Raw genomic sequence first — 21,643 nt, 5'->3', positions numbered from 1 at the left:
TTATAGTGGGGGGGGGGGGGGTCGCGAGTCACTTGCACCGTTACTTTGGGGGTCGCGGGCTGAAAGTTTTGGGAACCCCTGGTCTAGAGAAACACACACACACCTGTTTCCTATCTGTTGATGAACACCCACACAGGTGTTTCCAGTTAATCTGGCTGATTAGACCACACCCCAGGACTCAGTGGGCGTCTATAGACCGACTGATTATTATCTTTCTCTCGTTAGCTCAGATGCACCTGTTAGGTCAGGACTAATGAGACCTTTATTATTCTTATTGGTCAAAATGTTCGTGACATAATGCACTCCTCTCAAAGCTCCGGCGGTTTGTATTTTAATTTTTAAATTGTGATTTAAATCAGTGTGTTTAATAATGTGCTAGACCTACTGTTTAAAATGGCATGTGATGTGATTTCTGCTGCAACATAATGTCCCCATGGGGACAAACACGAACAAATAAGAATGAAAAACTCACTGCACTAGAACTAAGGAAATCTAAACCTGATTTGCATTGAAAATACGTTTTAATGTTCTTTTTTAGTGTTAATTTAAGGACTTTGTTAGACTAAATGACTTGATGAGAAGGGGATGTTGTGCACTGATTGATGCTTCATATGGTGTGAAACATCAAATACAAAAAGTGTGATAAAATGTTTGAGTACAGTAGATCAATGGTTCTCAACCTGGGGTCACAATTTCCAAGGGAAAGGTCAGATGAGAAACAAATTCTAGACTGAGAAATGGTTTTTACATTACTGAGTTGGTTGCCTTGAACACAAAAAAGGTTTGAAGGCAAGTTGAGGTAGAGACATCAAACCTTAGAAATAAAATGACATTGAACTGAAGTTTTAAGAGTATTAGTGGTCTGGACAAGCCCCGCCTCCATGAAAAGTCCATAGACTGTGGTTGCGGTGTGGAGGTCGTCTCCATTTAGCAGCCATGTGTCTGACACAAGCAGAGCTTTCCAGCAGACATTCAAGGACCTGGCAGCAGTAACCACTGTTAGTGACAGCCGGACTGCAGCATGCACCTGTAGCGCCCAAATCATTAGGTGTGGTTATTTGGGAATCACATGCCTACCAGGTGGTACATTAACAGCAAAGTTTAAAACCAAATTTATAATGTACTTGAGCCCCTGGTTTGATAGTTGTGCACTCTGGTCCAGCAACCCAAAATATTTTGTATTGAGTTTTAATTCCACAGAGTAGAAAGTGAGCCTTACAACAGAAGGTGGCAACAGCAAAATGTACAAGTATTATATATAGTATTTGTCTGGGCTGTTGAATCTGTCAGAATGCAGAGTCCTCACGACTGTGGTTGCAGAGTGGAGGGGAGTAGTCTAGTCTCCATTTGGCGGCCGTGTGTGTGACGGACAAGCCGAGCTTTAAAGCGCAGACAAGCTGCCCTAGTCACTCACTGGAATAATGTGACTCAACTCAGAAGTGGCATGTGTGAGCCAATAAACTCCCTGGTTTATAGTGGCCCATTTAAAAAAATAAAGAGAAGAAATGTAATTCAATGATCATTTATTTTCAACAGTCAGAATCAGTGTTTGCCCGGTTCCTTACACTCGCTTTCAGTGAGTACACATGGGTGTTCCAGAGTGTAATAAACCGTGAAGTGGCACTGGAGCTCCTGAAATATAAAAAAAACCAAAACAAAAAAAACACACAATTAGAGCATCCTGTTAAACAGGACATTAATGCACTGGGGTAGACCAGTGTTGAGATTTAAGATGAGTTTTCTGAGTTCCATACACGACCTGAAATCTTACCTTGGGTTTAGAGTTACACAATTTTTTAGTACCAGGGTTGCACGTTGTACGTCGCAGGCGCAATTCCAGGATGTAGTTCCATGCAGGAACAAATACTGCAATGCTCTATAGTCACAGGAAACAGGACCCAAAGGCATGAGGTTTATCCAAAAATAAAATGATCATTGAATATGAAAGGACTGGGGTCAAGTCTATGAGTTCTGAGATTAAAATCACATTTTCCAAAACTACATTTAAGGTTCAACGTTACCTGGACTTTGGCCAATGTTATTGCCACAAGTTCGTATTTCATCCGTGGGTTGGCTTTGTTAAATTCAGCCACAGCAAACTGTGCTGAGGCTACAACCTCGGCATCGGTCACCGGGACATCTTGTGGGTCACCGAGTATCTGTTGTTCGGTTACAAAGCAACCGATGAAAGCAGAAACAAAAACACAGAACCAGACAAACCGCATGATCGCAACAAGTTGTTCTGCAGTAGGTATTAGGAGACCTGGTATCGGTTCTGAGTGGACTAGGTCACGGTCAAAGCCGAGTTAATATACCGTCTAGAGAAACACACACACACCTGTTTCCTATCTGGTGATGACCCACACAGGTGTTTCCAGTTAATCTGGCTGATTAGACCACACCCCAGGACTCTGTGGGCGTCTATAGACCGACTGATTATTATCTTTCTCTCGTTAGCTCAGATGCACCTGTTAGGTCAGGACTGATGACATCTTTATCATTCTTATTGGTCAAAATATTTGTGACATAATACATTCCTCTCAAAGCCCCGGCCGCTCTAAACCTTGATGCTGTTGAGTTACAAAAAGTTAAAAATAATGTTTTGAAAACAATGTATTTCTGTTTATGTATGATGCAGCCAGGTTAGGATAATATGCATTTTGTCTCTGTGAAGAGGTCAAGACGGCCCTAATGTCTCTCACTTTCCCTCTCTCTTCCTCTGTGTCTAAAGAATTGATTAGGTCATATCTATCATTCAGCATACATGAGGCAACTCATTGTCCAGACTGGAAAGGTAACTGTTGTTCTTGCCTTTTGGGAACCGCCCCTGCTGGGCCAGACTTGACTAAGAGCAAAGGAAATGCATATCCCAGGAACGTTAAATAGAATTGGCACTAGCACGATAAAAGATCTTTACCTGTGACCTGCACTGAAAAAAATAACATGTTGGATTAACTTAATTCAATCGTGGACATTGGTTGCACACAGATGTTTTGCTTTGGCAGCAGATTAAACAATTGAGTTAAATTAACACAAGTTAGTCATGTTCAATAAACATGTGTATTTTGTGTTGATACAGAGTGATTGAATTAATATCAGATTGTAATATTGATTTATTTTGTCTTACTGAAACCTGGCTGGGTGATGGAGAATATGTTAGTCTAAATGAATCCACCCCCCCAGTCACATTAATACTCACATTCCTCGAGGCACAGGCCGAGGGGGTGGAGTTGCAGCTATCTTCGATTCTAGTCTACTAATCAGCTCTAAACCTAAACTGAATTATAACTCATTTGAAAGTCTTGTTCTTAGTCTTTCACACCCTAGTTGGAAATCAATGCAACCAGTTCTATTTGTTATAGTGTACCGAGCACCTGGTCCATACTCTGAATTCTTACCCGAATTTGCAGAGTTTTTGTCAAACTTAGTGCTAAAAGCGGACAAAGTTCTTATTGTAGGGGATTTTAATATTCATGTGGACGATGAGAATGATAGCCTTAGCACTGCGTTTATCTCTCTATTAGATTCTATTGGCTTCTCTCAAAGTGTACATAAACCGACTCACCGTTTTAACCACACCCTCGATCTTGTTCTGGTATATGGTGTTGAAATTGAACATTTAATAGTGTTCCCACAGAATCCCTTTCTATCTGACCACTGTTTGATAACTTTTGAGTTTATACTGCTGAACTACACGCCATTAGGCAAAACCTGCTATGCAAGATGTCTATCTGATAGTGCTGTAGCTAAATTTAAGGATGCGATTCCGTTAGCATTTAACTCATTACCAAGTCCCAAAGTAACGGAGGACTCCTATGCTATTAGTCCCTCCAAAATCAATCATTTTGTTGATAGTGCAGCAGGCTCGCTGCGAATGACTCTAGACTCTGTTGCCCCTCTAAAAAAGAAGATAATAAAACAAAGAAGGTTAGCTCCATGGTATAACACTGAAACTCGCAAATTAAAGCAAATATCGCGGAAACTTGAGAAGATCTGGCGCTCCACCAAACTGGAAAATTCTCGTTTAATCTGGCAAGATAGTCTTAAAACGTATAGGAAGGCCCTCCGTAATGCCAGAGCAGCGTACTACTCGTCATTAATAGAGGAAAATAGGAAAAACCCCAGGTTTCTTTTCAGCACTGTAGCCAGGCTAACAGAAGGTCACAGCTCTACTGAGCCAAGTATTCCCATAGCTCTTAGTAGTAACGACTTCATGAGATTCTTCAATGATGAAATTATAACTATTAGAAGCAAAATTCACCAAGACCTGTCTTTAACTGGCTTATCTCTAAACTCAGGAACCTTAGAAAAAGCTGTAAAACCAGATACATGTTTTGACTGCTTTGCTTCACTTGATCTTTTTATCAATTTAATTCAATTATTTCTTCATCTAAGCCATCAACCTGCCTCTTGGGTCCCATCCCGACTAGGCTACACTTCGCTACTGAATATAACCAATTTGTCTTTATTAACAGGCTATGTACCACAGCACTTTAAAGTTGCTGTAATTAAACCTATATCCAACCTTCCATTTCTCTCTAAGATTCTTGAGAAAGCAGTCGCCAAACAGCTGTGCGACTTTCTGCAAAGCAACAGCTTATTTGAGGATTTTCAGTCAGGATTTAGAGTTCATCATACCACAGAGACAGCACTTGTGAAAATTACTAATGACCTCCTAATTGCTTCAGACAAAGGACTTATCTCTGTACTGTACTTATATTTGATACCATTGACCATTATATCTTATTACAGAGATTAGAACATTTAATTGGCATTAAAGGGACTGCTCTAAGCTGGTCTAGGTCTTATTTATAAGATCGATCTCAGTTTGTTCATGTTAACGATGAAAGTTAGTCATGGGGTCCCACAAAGATCTGTGCTCGGTCCAATCCTGTTTACTTTACATATGCTTCCTTTAGGCAATATTATCAGGAAGCACTCCATAAACTTTCATTGTTATGCAGATGATACTCAATTATATCTATCAATCAAGCCGGATGAAACTAAACTTCAGCTAAACTTCAAATGTGCCTTCAGGATATTAAAACCTGGATCAGCTGTAATTTTCTAATGTTAAACTCAGATAAAACTGAAGTTATTGTTCTGGGGCCCAAGCACCTCCGTGACGCATTATCCAAAGAGATAGTTACTCTGGATGGCATCACCCTGGCCTCCAGCCCCACTGTGAGGAATCTTTTCACCTACGTGATATTGCAAAAATGAACATTTGTATAGATATAACATGTATTATGTTCCAGATGTATAAGTGTTACAACAAGTATCAGCACTGCAGTTTCCATTTTAAACTTGACATTCCATTAAGTTTACTTTTCAGCAGGTGGAAACCTTACATGCCAGACACTTGCAGCAACAGATGCTTTGCTAAACATCCACAGACTGGAAATAGACTTAGTGCTGATACAAATGATGAGATTTAGCAGAGGATGGTTTTGATCCATCAACCTTTGGGTTATGGGCCCAGCACGCTTCCGCTGCGCCACTCTGCTCTGCTGTTTGGGCTCAGGGGATGGAAATTCCGTGATTCACATTTTGAGGGACGGTGGCAACAAAGGTTCCAACAGCTTACAGGTGGCAAAGTTTAACATTTTGTAGACCTTGCAACTTGCGTATCACTTTGCTCAGCCTCCCTGGTCTACTCCAAGGTGGTGGAAAGGAAGCTTCAGCCAATCCTCCGCCAAGTTGCCTCTTATGTTATTAGTTACTTCACCAATACATTACAATATTACAGTACAGTTTGTCAACTACCACCATCATTGGGCAATGCACTGTTTACTGCAAATCTTGCATTACATCTGGTCATTAAGAGTGACTTTTGCATTAATTACCATGAACACAAGGATGCTTTTCTCTTTCAGAATGAGGGCTTTTGCAGCACACTTATTGGAGATGCCGGGGATTGAACTCCCGTCTCTCTGGAGGCGTGGGTTCAAACCCACCACTGCCTTTGGCATCTATTACATAGCTGGAAGCCAACCAATGTGATGTCTTGCAGCTGTGTCATTTGGGCTGAACTTGGTGAAGTAACTACAATCATCCATCAATCACCTTGCTGAGATTGTTCCTTGTTAACCTGAGGTTTAACAATTGGTGAAACCTTCCTTTCCAGCACTTTGGAGTAGAAAATCAACAAATCATTGTGATAATTAATCGTGATCTCCATATTGATCAAAGTAATTGTCATTATCATTTTGGCCATAATCATGCAGCCCAAAGAGATCTAATGTTTTATCAAACAAGGTTGGGCAAGTAACCTTTCTGTTGACTTCTTGTTAAATAAAGCAAGTAACATCACTCAAAGAAAGCTACTGCGATGGCTGGGAATCAAACCCAGGTCAACTGCTTGGAAGGCAGCTATGCTCACCACTATACCACCATCGCTGTGCTATATAATGTTCACTTCAAATCTTGTAATACATCTGGGCATTGAGACTGTGAAGTGCGCTCTATCACTGAGCTACAGCCTCTGATGATTCCGAAATTCCCTCCAGGGGGTCCTGTGTTATCACATTAACAAGAATGGGAAGTGCGTTCATAAATATTGTTGACCTTCAATAGCTCAGTTGGTAGAGCGGAGGCCTGTAGAGGCACAAATCCAAAATCCTTAGGTTACTGGCGCAAAGAAGCAGTCTCTTCCAGAGTTTCCCTTCACGGATCAATCAAGTATTTCTGATTCTGATGTAGAGATGGACAGACGACCCAAAAGCATAATACTTCTTGCCGAGACATAACAAAAAAAAACAGGAAGGGCTCATTTAAAGGTTTTATTGCTTACTTAGCCATATAATTGTAACATTATTTATTAATATAACATTAAAAATAATCCTGTGTTAGTCATATTTTTTATGTTTTAATTTATTTAAAAAACTATTAAAGAAGATAAGGATAAACAAGATAAAGATAGGATGGCTGAGCGTTCCAAGGCTCTGCTTTCAGGTCGCAGTCTCCACTGGGGGCTTGGATTCAAATCCCATTTCTTACATGAATTGTTTCCTTCTAGAACTAATTTCAGAGACATGGTATTGGGAAGCTTGAACTCAGCTATTCTCTACATTGTAGTGGATATTAATTTGCGCAAGATACTGAATTGAAAGTACAGCCGCACCTTTTGTGAGCATCTGCATTATCAACCCATGTAAAGTTACCATGTGTACCCAGTAGACCTATCTACTGCTGTATTCATTGTTTGTGGCTAATCCTTTAAAACCTTTTCTTGACTTTTCTTGTTCCACATCCTGTGTGAACGCTTAGCTTACTAAATGACTTAAGTTAGCCAGTAATTGTTGTGTGCCTTCAAAAGCATAAGTGTTAATATTATGGAAGAAGCTGCCTGGCAAACCAATGTTGCCTTTTAGAACAGTGGTTCCATGGTGTAATGTTTAGCACTCTGGACTTTGAATCCAGTGATCCGAGTTCAAGTCTCGATGGAACCTGTTTTTAAGCCAGAGTACTGGTAATATTAAAAAAATCAACCTGTACACTGTTCACATCTGGGCTAACGGTTAAAATTGCTGTTCGACTGAAAACAGCATGTTGGTAGTGGCATGTTGAGCTGTGACCTGTACTTCATGTTAACTGAAAGGATCTCCAAATTTAGACTTAGTTGAACATATTGAAGATATTTCCACAACGTTGACCAAATGTCAGTCTATTTCCCATCTAGTAGGCACATGTCTGGACACAGGTGGACATTTTGGACAGAAACATTGGTGGATCTTGATTCCCACCACAGGATTTAGCCTGCATTGAACATTGGGGTACAGACTCGGTAAGATGTATTGCCATTGTCAAGCACATTTCCACACTGGTGACTTTCTTCCATGTCCCCATAAACCCATATATTTGGGCTGACAATAGGGAAACCTATCTTTGATAACTATGACCTGGATGACTGAGTACCTAATATAGCATGACATAGTTGATTTACCATATTATTATTTCTGTGAGAGATCCTACTACACGTTGGAATATTCAGTCAGGATGGCTGAGCGGTCCAAGGTGTTGCGTTCAGGTCGCAGTCTCCACTGGAGGTGTAGGTTCGATATTGGGGATATTGTTTTTGTTTTGCTGTTTGTTGTGGTGGTGTAGCTGGGGGGGGGGGGGTGATGAGATAAGTCTCTTGCAAGGGTTGCACAGTCATCAGCACACATTTGCACACCGACTTTCAACAGTACATTCCTTTACTTACTTCACATTCGCTCCTTTGGTTGCTTGGCCATTCTTATGAAATATGGCTGCCAGAAAGGGATGGGGACAAAGATGGTGCATCCTGTTTAATTAGTTACACAGTTAAGCAGTTACACTTATATTCCATGGTCTTCTTTTTGTTTTATTGGCATGTTTATTGAGCTAAATTAGAGGCAATTAGGGTGTTTGTGGGGTTGAGGGTATTCTGGGGTTGTGTAAATAAAGTAGGCAGGACTAGAATATAGCCGATAGATATCAGAGATCCACCCATTACCTTAATTTTTATGCGTTGTACTTTTCCCTTGCCGGGTGAGTTAGGGAAACTGTTACAGCATAGCGGAGTATTCTGTCTACCGCCACACGCGTAGTCTTCTCTTCAAGCAGACTTACTGCCTCCTGGTCTTGTCTTGACCTGGTTACCACTTTCTCATTTGTAGCAGCACATCCAGCTGGTAGAGATTCTCAACGTTCTGGAAGAGCTCCATGTTGGAAGGAACAGTGGACGTCAGAAGGTACTGTTGCGGCCGTAGCTGTTGCTCCACGATCCGTGCTGGGCCCTGAAGCGTTCCCCCCCCCGTTCTGGTTTGAATGGTGAGTGGTCCACCTGGTGGGCCGAATTCACTGGCTCTATGGGGGTGAGATGTGGATGATCAGCACCAATGAGAAGGAGTGGGCTGGCGTTCTCAAACTGCTGAAGGGAGAGACCTGCCAGGTACTCATACCTCTTCTGCAGACTGACTGGATAGGATTGATCCGCCAAGCCTAGGCGAGCTAAGCCGTTACTCCCAATACTGCCCGTCAGTATACTGTATGTTTAGCTTATACAAGGTTAAAGACAAATTAAGACTTAACAGGACAGCTACCTACTTGAGGAGGTGCTGTGGCTTAGTTGGTTAAAGTTCCGGCAGCAGCATCCTTTTGGTGCAGGGATGAGTATGTCAACCCAACCCCCGTTAAGCTACCCTGACATCAATAAAATACCCACAAGGTGTTTTATTTGCCTAATATCTAATGAAATTAATTAATTAATAAAGGCACAATATTTTCTCCACTACAGGCCTGTGTCTGTCAAACTGCTCCATTTCACTCACCACTGAGTCAGAATTAATGCCCCGCCCACAACACCATCTGATTGGCAGGAAACTTAATTACAAGCCTGTGGATGAAATGCAAATTAAGGAATACTCTGCAACAACAAGGTGCTGCTGGGATTTGAATGAGGGATCTTCTGTTTACTAGACAGGCACTTTAACCAACTAAGCCACAGCACCTCTGGGTGGGAGCCTGGATGCGCGGCTATATTGGAGGAACTCGGTATAAACAACTGAACAGAGTACAGAGCAGTATTGTGCACTTTGGATACTATATGTGAATGTAGCCATGTCTAAACAACAGAAAAACATCCAAGGCATATAGGGAAGGATGATATTTCGAGAAATTACAGTTTATTGGCGGTGCAGATCTTTACGAGTTGGGTCCCCTATTCTTGTATCCATGACGACCCGGTGATTCTTCCTTCAGTTGCATATAGTCAACTAATATCAAATAATCAATTTATTAATTTTTATTACAGCAGCATCGAAGATGTTAAAATCAGGCAGTCAGCGCCCAAAGTGCCTTGGCCGGTAAAGTTCATGTTTATTTCACCTCTGACCTCAGTCTGCATCACACGCCTGAAACCCCACCGAACAGTGATGTCACAGGGTCCTGGTGTACACCTGGACGACAGTCAGCCTAAAAAAAATGTTAAAAAGGTTTAAAAGCATTACAAAATGGGTACAATCCATTTCCCTTTTGATATTTATTGGCCCTCAACAGGTCACAACTGGGCAAAATTAAATAATGCTTGTTAATTATTATAGCAAAAACAAATATATAAACTCTTTGTAGTGCAGATAATACAATTATTAACTGATAAGTAGGCAGTGCTGGGATTTAGACCCAGGATCTCCTGTTTACAAGACAGGCACTTTAACCACTAAGCTACAGAGCCTGAGACAGGTAAAACTGAAGGAGCTCATAAAGTTAAAAACTTTGTAATCTTCACAATAAAGGTGTAAAAAAAAAAAAAACTCCTTCGTTTTTTTACTGAACTTCAGTCTCCATGCCCATACACTTTAACTGTATTTACATGTATAGACTCAATCCTGTATAAAAGCCAGACTTTTTATTAAGTTGGCTGTTAGAGTTTTAAACTTGGTCGAGAGCTTTTTGAATGACAAGTGCAACATGGACACATGTAATGTTATGTACAAAACAACGTTACATGTCACTTTTGTGCTCTAGAAAATCTAAGAATACGTCGCCACATGCAAACACTAAGTTAACTAATAATAAGGCACTGCTGGGATTTGGTCCCAGGATCTCCTGTTTACGAGACAGGCGCTGTGAAGGCTCTGTAAATACACGTTACTCCCAATACAGTCAGTCAGAATACTGTATATTTAGCTTATACAAGGTAAAAGACAAATTAAGACATATTAGTCCATTTTTTTACTAGAGGTGCTGTGGCTTAGATGGTTAAAGTGCCTATCTAGTAAACAGAAGATCCTGGGTTCAAATCCTAGCAGCACCTTGTTGTTGCAAAGATTACCTCCGTTTGCATCCCATCATCATGTCTACCCAATCCCCCTGCTACCCTTTAAACCCTGGTTGCAAATGAAAAAGGCATGTTACAGAAACACTGTATTACCACAGACTTAAGATGATAATTGAAATGCAAGTTTAAGCCACGATATACACAGAGTTCATTCATCAGCCATTTCTGTTCATTTGGCCTAATTATGTTGTTTGTACACTGTGCACGCTGTACACTGCAGCCTCTGCTACCTCTTGCGTAAGCCAGAGCTCAAGGTTGTCTGATCTGGCCTCTTTTGGCAAGTGATTAACCACGCTGGAAATATTACTGGCCCAGTGGCACGGCTCCAACCCTCCGGAGGCTCGGATAGCTTGCCCACTAGCTGTGTGGCATTCCTTGATGTTGGCAGGCTCAGGAGGCAGTTATCCACGTAGAAACATCTTTCCACTGATGACCGGACGCTATCTTCAGACGCACAGTGATCTGAGACATGCTTCTGCAAGGCATAGCTAGCGCAGCACGGATTCCCAGGTACTTATACCTCTTATGCTGACTGGCTACTGGATAGGATTGATCCACCAAGCCAAGGCAAGCTGAGCAGAAAGCCCGATCTCCCATACACTTACTACAGACAGTACATACATAGGTTTGTTGTAAAATATTTGAGAATATTGTTTTTATGCTCAGAACACACAAATACACAGTAACAAATATACTTGTCCCACAAAAACAATGTACACAGTGTACAGCCCATTCCCAACCAACACAAAGTTGCACATACACTACGTACAAAACAACAGAAGAATTCACTGTACACAGTTACAGTAAAAAAATGAATAAATAAAATAAAACTACTATGCTGCGTCCTCTCTTCTGTTGCGGTCTGGCCACAGCACCTCATCCACATCACAAGCAATGTGTTCCCGGGCCAAGCAAGCATCAGAATCTTGAGTTAGAGGTGTGGCCTGGGTCTGCACAGGTGATGGTGGTGGTGGATTAACAACTGCAGCAGACATGCTAACAACTGGCACGCTGGTGGTCTTACTCCCCTTGGTCAGAGAGTGCCAGAGTTCCTGCCTCTCTTGCAGTTTTCTGGGCTGGTATTTAAAGAGGAGCTGGTGTTTAACAATTTGCTTTGAGGTGCTTTAAATACTGTGTAATATGATGTTTGGTTGACGGGTGGAGCATGCTGTTTGGGCCTTTGGGTCAGCAGAGCAGAGTGGCGCAGCGGAAGAGTGCTGGGCCCATAACCCAAAGGTCGGTAGATTGAAATCACACTCTGTTAATTGCTGTGATCTGTATCAGCATTAAGTCTATGTCCAGACTGTTGCTGTTTAAAAAAAACATCTGCTGCTACATCTGTCTGAAGTGAAATGTCTACACCTGCTAAATGATAAACCATTAATGGCATGTAGTGAGGTAATACCTTTTGCAGCTCTTTTAAAGACTCTACCATAATACCTGCTGGAGATGCCAGGTCCTCATACATGTAAAGCATGAGCTCTACCACTGAGCTACATACCCTGAAGTTTTTCAGTTTTTACTTTTTTCCGAGATAGACTTAGACTTATCTTTATTAATCCTTTAGGGATGACTCATCGCAAAGAAATTGAAATATTACGGAACAAAAGAAGAAACCTGGGTAAAACATGTAATGTTAATGTTGTATATGGCTTCAAAACCTGTAAATGTTACTGCAGTGGCTGGAAATCAAACCTGGGCAAAATGATTGCACTGCTACGGTGTAAATCATAGTTGAAAAGTAACACACCTGTTGCCTTTCTGCTGCTCTCTGCTCTGTTGATTAACTTTTTAATTGGTTGGTAGTAGTTACCAGACACGGGCAAAGTGCAAATCGTAGTGCACTGCCTGTGTCTGTTGTTCCTCATGGAGGCAGCTTGTAATATTGATACGCTCCCTTATTTGTACCATAACAGAGATCTAATAATTTATCAAATCAGGTTGGGCGAGTAACCTTTCTGGCTAATCTTGACAAATAAAGCAAGTACCCACACAATGAAAACTACTGCGATGGCTGGGAATCAAACCCAGGTCAATTGCTTGGAAGGCAGCTACGCTCACCACTATACCACCATCACTGGACAATACAATGTTCACTGAAAATCTTGTAACACATCTGGGCATTGACACTCAAAATGGGCTCTATCACTGAGCTACAGCCCCTGAAGATTTTCAGATTCTTTTGACTTTTGTGTGAGATCACGGAATAATAGAAGAAACCTGGGTGGAATATAAAATGATAATGTTGTATATGGCTTCAAAACCTTGTAGTGGCTGGAAATCAAACCATGGCAAAATGCTTGCACTGCTATTGTATAAATCAAAGTTAAAAAGTAACATCATTGAAAAAAAGCTACCGCAATGGCTGAGAATCCATCACAGGTCAACTGCTTGGAAGGCAGCTATGCTCACCACTAAACCACCATCACTGGGCAATGCTTCCTGCAATTCTTGCAACACATCTGGACATTGAGATTGATTTTTGCATTAATCCCCATGAACACTTTTAGTCCTTTTCCTTCAGAATAAGAGCTTCTGCAGCTCTTTCATAGACTGGACAATAACACTTATTGGAGATGCCAGGGATTGAACCCAGGGCCTCATACATGCAAAGCATGCGCTCTACCACTGAGCTACATCCCCTTATAATTTTCAGATTTTTTTTTTACTTTTTCTGAGATCATTGAATAAGAGAAGAAACCTGGGTGAAGTATGTAATATTTATGTTGTATTTGGTTTCAAAACGTGGCGGTGGCTGGAAATTGAAGCTTGGCTATGGTACAAATCTAGTCAAAAAGTAACACATCTGTTGCCTTTCTGCTGGACAATACAACACTCACTGCAAATCTTGCAACACATCTGGGCATTGAGAAATGCATTAGTGGACATGGGTGGATTCCAGTACCTATGAGATAATACAATATTGTTCATGAAGCCACAAACTATGTAGGGTGTTGTTTTAAAGCCCCGGATCCCTAACAGGGAGTATACTTCCTTCAGTGTTCAGTTAATTTTCTGATCGGTTAAGATTTCTATGGGGACCATAGAAATCATGATTGTACTTTTGTTTTTGAATGGTACATGAACATATTTTAAAGAGTGGTTTTATATCTGTGCTGCGAATTTTGACAAACTGTTTTGATCACTTGAGGTATTTCAGTGAAGTCTTTGGTCTTGGACCGTTACCTTGCAATCTAAAACTGTATATCCTATTGTCTCTGGAACAATAGTTGCCAGTTGGAGGAGTAATGGCTCTTTACAGTGAATATGCAAAAGAAGATGTTCATAAATTCAGCCCAGGTAAATGCTCGGCCCATATTCACACAGACCTAAACCTCCTCACTTAATGCTGGTTACAGTATTCTAAAATCAATGCCAGAGAAAAATGATAAAGTGTGATAACATTTTTAATAGTAATATTGGCAGTTTTTAAAAAAAGTATTGGCTTTTTCCTTGCAAAGGTTTTTTTTCCCAATAACATTAACAAGCATACCATTAATTAGGGTGCCTGTGTTTGTCACGATGTGGCGATTTTATATTTGCAGGTAGTGTGGCTGAGTGGTCTAAGGCGCTGGATTTAGGCTCCAGTCTCTCTGGAGGTGTGGGTTCAAATCCCACCGCTGCCATTTGCATATATTACATAGCTGGAAGCCAACCGATGTGGTTTCTTACTTGTGGTGTAATTTAAGCTGAACTTGGTGAAATAACTAGAATCATCCATCAATCACCTTGCTGAGATTATTCCTTGTTAACCTGAGTTTCAACAATTGGTGAAACCTTCCTTTCCAGCACTTTGGAGTAGAAAATCAACAAATAATAGCGATAGTTAATTGTGATTTCTAATTGTCGTTATCATTTTGGCCATAATGGTGCAGCTCAAATAGATTTTATCAAACCAGGTTGGGCAAGTAACCCTTCTGCTGACTTCTTGTTAAAAAAGCAATTAACACAACTCAAAGAAAGCTACTGCGATGGCTGGGAATCAAACCCAGATCAACTGCTTGGAAGGCAGCTATGCTCACCGCTATACCACCATCGCTGGGCAACGCAATGTTCACTTCAAATCTTGTAATACATCTGGGTATTGAGACTGGAAATGCACTCTATCACTGAAAGCACCTCCAGGGGGGGTCCTGTGTTATCACAATCACTGGAGTGGGAAGTTCATATGATAACGCTAGCTTTCTTCGATAGCTCAGTTGGTAGAGCGGAGGACTGTAGAGGCATAAAGTTGAAATCCTTAGGTCGCTGGTTCAAATCTGGCTTGAAGGAGAAGTTTTTTTCAGAGTTTCCCTTCAGGGATCAATAAAGAATTTCTGATTCTGATGTAGAGATGGACAGACAACCCAAAAGCATAATACTTCTTGCCGAGACATAACATGATATGAGCGCAGAAATCCTTTTACAACAGGCTTTACGTGAGATTCATGAAACGTTCGTATCACACCAATCAGAGCGTAAGAATGATCGTACATTGATAAATACAGTGGCTGGAAAGCTAAGAAGTGATAGTAGTATTTTGATGAATTTGCGTCACGTATGACACTCTCTTTTCCATCACTTTCAATAAATAAACAAGATTATTCAATCCATGCCTCCACTTCTATGCAAAGTAGTCTCATCCAGGACCTATCGCACCCTAAGCAAGAATCATAAACCTAGACCAATGAACAAGGAGAGTCATGTCCTGCTTGTTTCGTCCGGGAGTTGAACCTGCGATCTCTTACACCCAACGCGAGAGTCATACCCCTAGACCAATGAACTCAGTAAAGCCATTCTCAGCAATAAGCAATTTTCCATCAAGTACATGTGATCAGTCAGTGACTAGAAAGGCAATTGTTAAGTAGTTTGTTTGGCATTTAGTGTTTTTATGGCTCCACTGCCAGATTGAGCTTTCTGATTATATTGGACAAAAGACTACTTTTGACACAAAACATTTAAAAATGTTTCCATTGTGTGCAGTTGAAGCAGGATATGAAAAATTGCCAACGTGCTGTACTACAATTTTGCTTCCTCCTCATCTGTGTTAAATTAACGATAAACTGGACAGTAAATTACGGATTAGGTTTGTAACAGCTCCTGCCTTCAGGGCTTGTCTAGGAGTTTAACCCACAACCTCTCGCACCCAAAGTAAGAATCATACGAGCCACTTAAAAACATCTTATTAGCAATTTTCCATCAAGTGAATGTGACTAGTCAGTATCTCGAAAGGCAAAGTAGTCCCATCCAGGACCTAGCGCACCCTAAGCAAAGTTAAACATTTGGTAGACCTTGCAACTATCATTTATGTGAGCTTCCTCGAAGAGTCTTGAAGGATTCTACTGAAGCAATAATGAGCCAATACCTTGTTAAAAAATGTTATTAACACCCTTCACTCTTTGCAATTTTTCTCTGACATTTTTTATTTTAGAATATTGTAACCAGCATTAAATGAGTAGTTCTAGGTCTGTGTGAATGTGGGCCAAGCATTTACCTCGGCTGAACTTGTGAACATCTCTTTGGCATATTCCCAGTCTGATCAAGTCCAGGTGCTGGAAAATCTGTGATTCACGTTTTGAGGGAATGGGATCTGCATGTGCTTTCTTACCAGGACGTTTCTGGAGGTCCAAATGGCATCTTTGATGGCGGCCAGGGTGAGCTACTGATTTGCAGTTACATGCTGGTATCTGTTTCTTTGGCCTGATGGATGGACAGATGACCCAAAAGCATAAGACTTCTTGCCAAGACATAACAAGAAACAAAAAAAAAGAGGCGGGGGAGATAGAGTTAAGCCCTGACAGAATAGAGAACTACAGACAAAAGTTATGAAACAGTGCCAAGTGTGACCAGAAGAATCGGAAAAAAAAAAATAGAACTTTAAAGTACAAACCTTTCTTCAAGAAATGTTTGTGCTCACATTGGCCCTCATGTCTGAAACGTGCATACTACCTAAAACCGGCGTAGGACGGGCGTAGGCCGATTCCTACGCAAAGTTCGGCAATGTATGTGGAGTACATAGGTCTCCACATACATTGTTTTTATTAAGATTAAAGACCAAATTGTTAGTTTTTACGATTTTTTTTTTTTTTTTAAAAAAAAAAAACACAACTGATGCTGAAAATACAGTGACTTTCAGGTGGTTGAATACTGGCACAAGCACATGAATGGAAGTTGTGATTCTTTGGTTATTTCTGAGATTGAGACAACAAAAGGCATTCTTTAAGGGTGGTAGCAAACCGATGACTCACAGTAAAAAAAAAAAAAAAAGCCTTCATTGACAATATTGTGTTATCTCATAGGTAAAGGAAGCCACTCGTCTCCATGAATGCCTTAGCATTTATTTTCAGTCTGTGTTACAAGATTTGCAGTGAACATTGTATTGACCAGCAGAAAGGCAACAGGTGTGTTACTTTTCCACTATGATTTATACCATAGCAGTGAAATCATTTTGCCCAGGTTTGATTTCCAGCCACTGCAGTTGCATTTACAGGTTTTGAAGCCATATACACGTTAACATTACATGTTTTACCCAGGTTTTTTCTTTTATTCAGTGATATTTCATCCCAAAAGGATTAATAAAGATAAGTCTCTCAGAAAAAAGTCAAAAAAATCTGAAGATCTTCAGGGGATGTAGCTCAGTGGTAGAGCTCATACTTTACATGTACGAGGACCTGGCATCTCCAGCAGGTATTATGGTAGAGTCTTTAAAAGAGCTGCAGAAGATATTACCTCCTGTGGTAATCTGATGGACAGCACAACAAGGACTTTAAATGTACATGTTTTTCTTAAAGAGCTGAAGATTTGAATGGTTTAAATAACTGAAAGAACACAGAAGTGACAGAGTCTAAGAATGTATTGAATGAAAAGAACTAAATAGAACAGCCTTCCCACAATGAAATGTGTTTGAGTACAGTAGCTCAGGGGTTCTCAACCTGGGGGTCTCAAGAGGGTCGTACTTAATTTATAGGGGAATCGTCAAGTCGTTGAAAAAAAAAAAAAACACACATTAGACTGGGGAATGGTTTTTACATTACCAAGTTTGGTACCTGGAACAGAGAAAAGGGTCTGAAGGTCGGTCGAGAACACAAAAGGGAAAGAATTGAACTTTAAAAGTATTAGTGGTCTGGACAAGTTGGGCCTCAATGAAGAGTCCTTCTGCAGACTGGTTGCATCTCCATTTATCAGCTATGTATCTGACACAAGCAGAGCATTACAGCAGGAGCCGCTGTTGGCATGTTAGCTACAGTCAGATTCCAGCGTGCATCTCTAGTTCCCAATTCAGTCGTGCTTTAGACTCACACCATGCCCACCAGGTGGGGCATTAACAGCTAACTAAATATTCAGACTATTTAGTCATGAGTTTTAATCCCACAGAGTTGAAATTAAACCTTCCAACAGCAAAATATATCCAAATGTGTATTTCTTGTCTAGGTAGTGGAATCTCTAAGATTCCAGAGTCCCTAGAACTGTGGCTGTGTAGTCTCGTCTCCATTTAGCGGCAGTTACAGCACAGACAAGCTTGCCTAGTCACTTACTGGAATGTGTGACTCAAGTCAGAAGTGGCATATCTGTGAGCTAATGACAGCCCTGGTTTATAGTGGCCCATTTTAATAAATATTGGCACAGAAACCCAGTTCAATAAGTTTATTCACAACATCAGTCAGAATCAGTGGTTGACTTTACATTCCTTTTGAAAAAGGACTCGTGAATCTTCCCAAAGGATTACATTAACGGAGAAGGTGCATTTAAGTTCCTGAAATATAAAAAGCAAACAATTAGTGCATCTTGTTTAACATTGACATTGATGCACTGGGGCAAACCTGTGTTGGGCTTTAAGGTGTGTTTTTCCCTGAGTTTCAAACACAACCTGAAGTCTTACACTTGCCTTGGCTTCAGAGTTGGAATCACAGTCGCTAGCAGCAGCGTTGCCTTTGATAGCAGCAGTGTTGCCGGTCTTGCACGTTGTACGTTCCAGGAGCATTTCCAGGAAGTAGTTCAAACCTTGGACAACCTAAAGTTACAGTAAACAGGACTCAGACATGTGAGCACCAATAAGACAACGCAAGTCATTGAATAGTTAAGGATTAAGGCCAATGTCAAAAAGAAGAAAACGCATGAGTTCAGAGATTAAGTAACAAGTTTGACATTGGCCCTAATCCTCTTCCATAGTAGAAAAATATGGTTTAACGTTACCTGAACTTGAGCCGATGTAATGTCCAGAATTGCGTAATTAAACATGTCTTCTGTGTTGGCTTTGTTGAATTCAACCACAGCAAACTGCGCCGCTTCTAAAACATCAGTGCGGTTCACCGGGACTTCTTGTGGGCTACCGGGAGGCAGAGGAGGAGGAGATTGTCCAGTTACAAAGCGGCCGGTGAAAGCAGAAACAAAAACGCAAACCCAGACAAACAGCATGATCGCAACAGGTTGTTCTGCAGTGGCTATTAGGAGTCCTGTTATCGGTTCTGAGTGGACTAGTTCAAAGCCGAGTTAATAAACCGTCTAGAGAAACATACACACACCTGTTTCCTATCTGTTGATGAAAACCCACACAGGTGTTTCCAGTTGTGAGACACTCTGTGGGTGTCCTTTTGGTGCGTTCGTGCCACCTGGGAATATCAGGGACCGCCCCCATCATTAAATTGTTTTTCTGACTGCCAGCAAATGTCTAATAAGGGAGAACTCCCAGTCTCGGGAAACTTCCGGATTGGTACAAAGGGGCTTAATAGGGAGTGAGATAGGGAGTGAACAGATGTGTGTTCCTCTTTTCTGTCATATTGGCGTTTGGCATAACAACTTGTTGCATTACTGCCACCAACTGTTGGGCATAGCCTAGAGCAGGGGTTCCCAAAACTTTCAGCCCGCGACCCTCAAAGTAACGGTGCAAGTGACTCGCGACCCCCCCCCCCCCCCACTATAAACATTGCGCGCAACCGCGCATGCACTACAGGCGTATCCAAACATGAGCATATTGACGACACAAAATAACACAACAGCCATGACATTATTCTACAGTAATTTACTCATTACTTTAATTTGAACTTAATCTCACCTAATGAGGTGGATGTGCAGTATGTTAGGAGCACAGCAAGTTAAAAAGCTCTATATTTTAATTTAAAATAGTTTTTATATACATTACACACTAGGCCAAAAAAAATAAAATCCCTTTTACCTATTTTGGCCATACAGTATTCGGTATTTCGTGGTGTTGGTTTTAATCGGTCTGGAGTAACAACTGTGGGCATCAGCGATGGGGCGAAGGTAAAGCCCGGGTTGGTAACGCTGCTACCACCGTGAGTACGGCGTGGATGGACTCCGTTCTGGACCAGAAGGCAGCGCCGGGCGCTCGCTATGTGGACGGAGCGGTACACGGAGCTAGATGGCCGGTGGCTGCCTACGTGTTTATACAACTTTATACATCCTCAAACTGGCTGGAATCATCACATCCTCTCCAAGGAGTGCACCAGCAGGGACATTGTCTGGAGGAAGTTCAGGCAGCAACTGGCAGAGGAGCTGAGACATGAGTTTAGAGGAGGAAAGGGAGCGGGGCGCGGTCCAAGCAGCGGGGGGGGCGCGGACCGAGGAGCAATGCGCACCACAGCAAACACCAACACGGAGGCAGTGACAGGTTAGGTTAGGTTATAAATGTTCAAAGAAAATACTTTTAGGTGTTATTTGCATGTTTACATACCATATTTTTCAGATGTGAATGGAATAATTACGTTTTACTACTACGCCATGATATGAGTTATTGAAGCACCTGGGCAACTCAAGTGTATAATTAAACACGTTAAATTGTACATTTTGGTGTTATTTCGTTTTTCTAAAGATATCCTAACACAGTACCTGCATTAAAATTGCAATTAGGTATTTATCATGACAGATTATAGAGTTTAGAATCTTGCGGTTCCAGTACTTTTGGAATCCCGGCAGTTGTGGTGTTAATGTTGGAGACACTACTCGGAAAGAAAGAAAATCAAAACAGCTGTTCCCTTTTTATTTAGTTGCTTGGTTTTATTTTAAATTTAGCCACTAGTTTTATCTTGTGTTAAAATCATGGCTAACATATGCTATTTCTAATCGTTTTTAAATTTTTATTTTATTTCTGGAAATCAACTCGCGACCCCCCCTCTCTGGCTCCCCCTTACCTGGTAATATTAGAGAAGAGCTCTCGATGCCACTGTAAGTGGAAAGTTTTGAAAATTAAGTTACTTTACACTTTAAACTGTTACATCTCCTCTGAATCACCATCTGCAAATTTTCAAGCCTCATTGATACGCCGACCACCATCTACAGTAGATAAATCACTGGCTAGCTATGCATGAGTACCTCATACCTTTTACCAGGTTCAGGAGGTTATTAGTTATGGTCAAATGAAGCTTCATTAGGCTTTCTGAACAATGTTCTTCATTTTCTGAACGCATTCACTCAGTAGTGTTTTATTATTGGTTGTGCATCTGTGATTGCCCTAGAGGTCTCTCAGTCCAGCACCTCTCCCGCTCATCTTTGTTAGTTTTACTCTGTCCAGCATAAATCGCTGACACCATACCTCACACTCATCCATGCATACACATTCACCTCTGACTAAACTGACTACCACCATCATTGAATTATCATTTCTTCTGTTGTGGTCATATTCTCGCATTTCCTTCAACCTTTGCACACAGTCTTTTGTCCTGGCCTTTTCATGGGGTCATGACAAAGCATCTAGGGTCAATTTTAGCCTTTGTGTGAGTATATAGGTTTCCACGTACATTGTTTTTATTAAGAGCGAAGACCAAATTGTTAGTTTTTGGGAAATTTTCCCAACCATTGCAACAGCTTTCATAGCCTCGTTGGCGCAGTAGGCAGCACGTCAGT

At 41.1% G+C, this 21,643-nt stretch overlaps 1 protein-coding gene and 4 non-coding genes across 5 annotated transcripts; 2 read left to right on the top strand and 3 right to left on the bottom strand.

Moving 5' to 3' along the window:
- Positions 1 to 1,530: 1,530 nt before the first annotated feature.
- On the bottom strand, positions 1,531 to 2,344 carry LOC116675133 (cystatin-C-like). The gene is made up of 3 exons (XM_032507185.1): positions 2,022 to 2,344; positions 1,772 to 1,876; positions 1,531 to 1,632 (listed from the first exon to the last, which is right to left on the bottom strand). Exons 1-3 carry the CDS (start codon positions 2,223 to 2,225, stop codon positions 1,543 to 1,545), a joined length of 399 nt encoding a protein of 132 aa, XP_032363076.1. The 5' UTR covers positions 2,226 to 2,344; the 3' UTR covers positions 1,531 to 1,542.
- Positions 2,345 to 6,327: 3,983 nt separating this feature from the next.
- Positions 6,328 to 6,399, bottom strand: trnag-ucc (transfer RNA glycine (anticodon UCC)). The gene has a single exon. It is a non-coding gene; the product is annotated as a tRNA-Gly (tRNA).
- Positions 6,400 to 7,379: 980 nt separating this feature from the next.
- Positions 7,380 to 7,451, top strand: trnaq-uug (transfer RNA glutamine (anticodon UUG)). Its single transcript has one exon. It is a non-coding gene; the product is annotated as a tRNA-Gln (tRNA).
- Positions 7,452 to 13,375: 5,924 nt separating this feature from the next.
- Positions 13,376 to 13,447, bottom strand: trnaa-ugc (transfer RNA alanine (anticodon UGC)). The gene has a single exon. It is a non-coding gene; the product is annotated as a tRNA-Ala (tRNA).
- A 901-nt stretch (positions 13,448 to 14,348) lies between these two features.
- Positions 14,349 to 14,430, top strand: trnal-uag (transfer RNA leucine (anticodon UAG)). Its single transcript has one exon. It is a non-coding gene; the product is annotated as a tRNA-Leu (tRNA).
- Positions 14,431 to 21,643: the final 7,213 nt, after the last annotated feature.

The sequence above is a fragment of the Etheostoma spectabile genome, unplaced genomic scaffold (genome assembly GCF_008692095.1).
Source record: "Etheostoma spectabile isolate EspeVRDwgs_2016 unplaced genomic scaffold, UIUC_Espe_1.0 scaffold00001541, whole genome shotgun sequence".
NCBI classification, from domain to species: Eukaryota; Metazoa; Chordata; class Actinopteri; order Perciformes; family Percidae; genus Etheostoma; species Etheostoma spectabile.
Note: the sequence above shows the minus strand (reverse complement) of the source record. Positions and strands in the feature narration are given on the sequence as shown.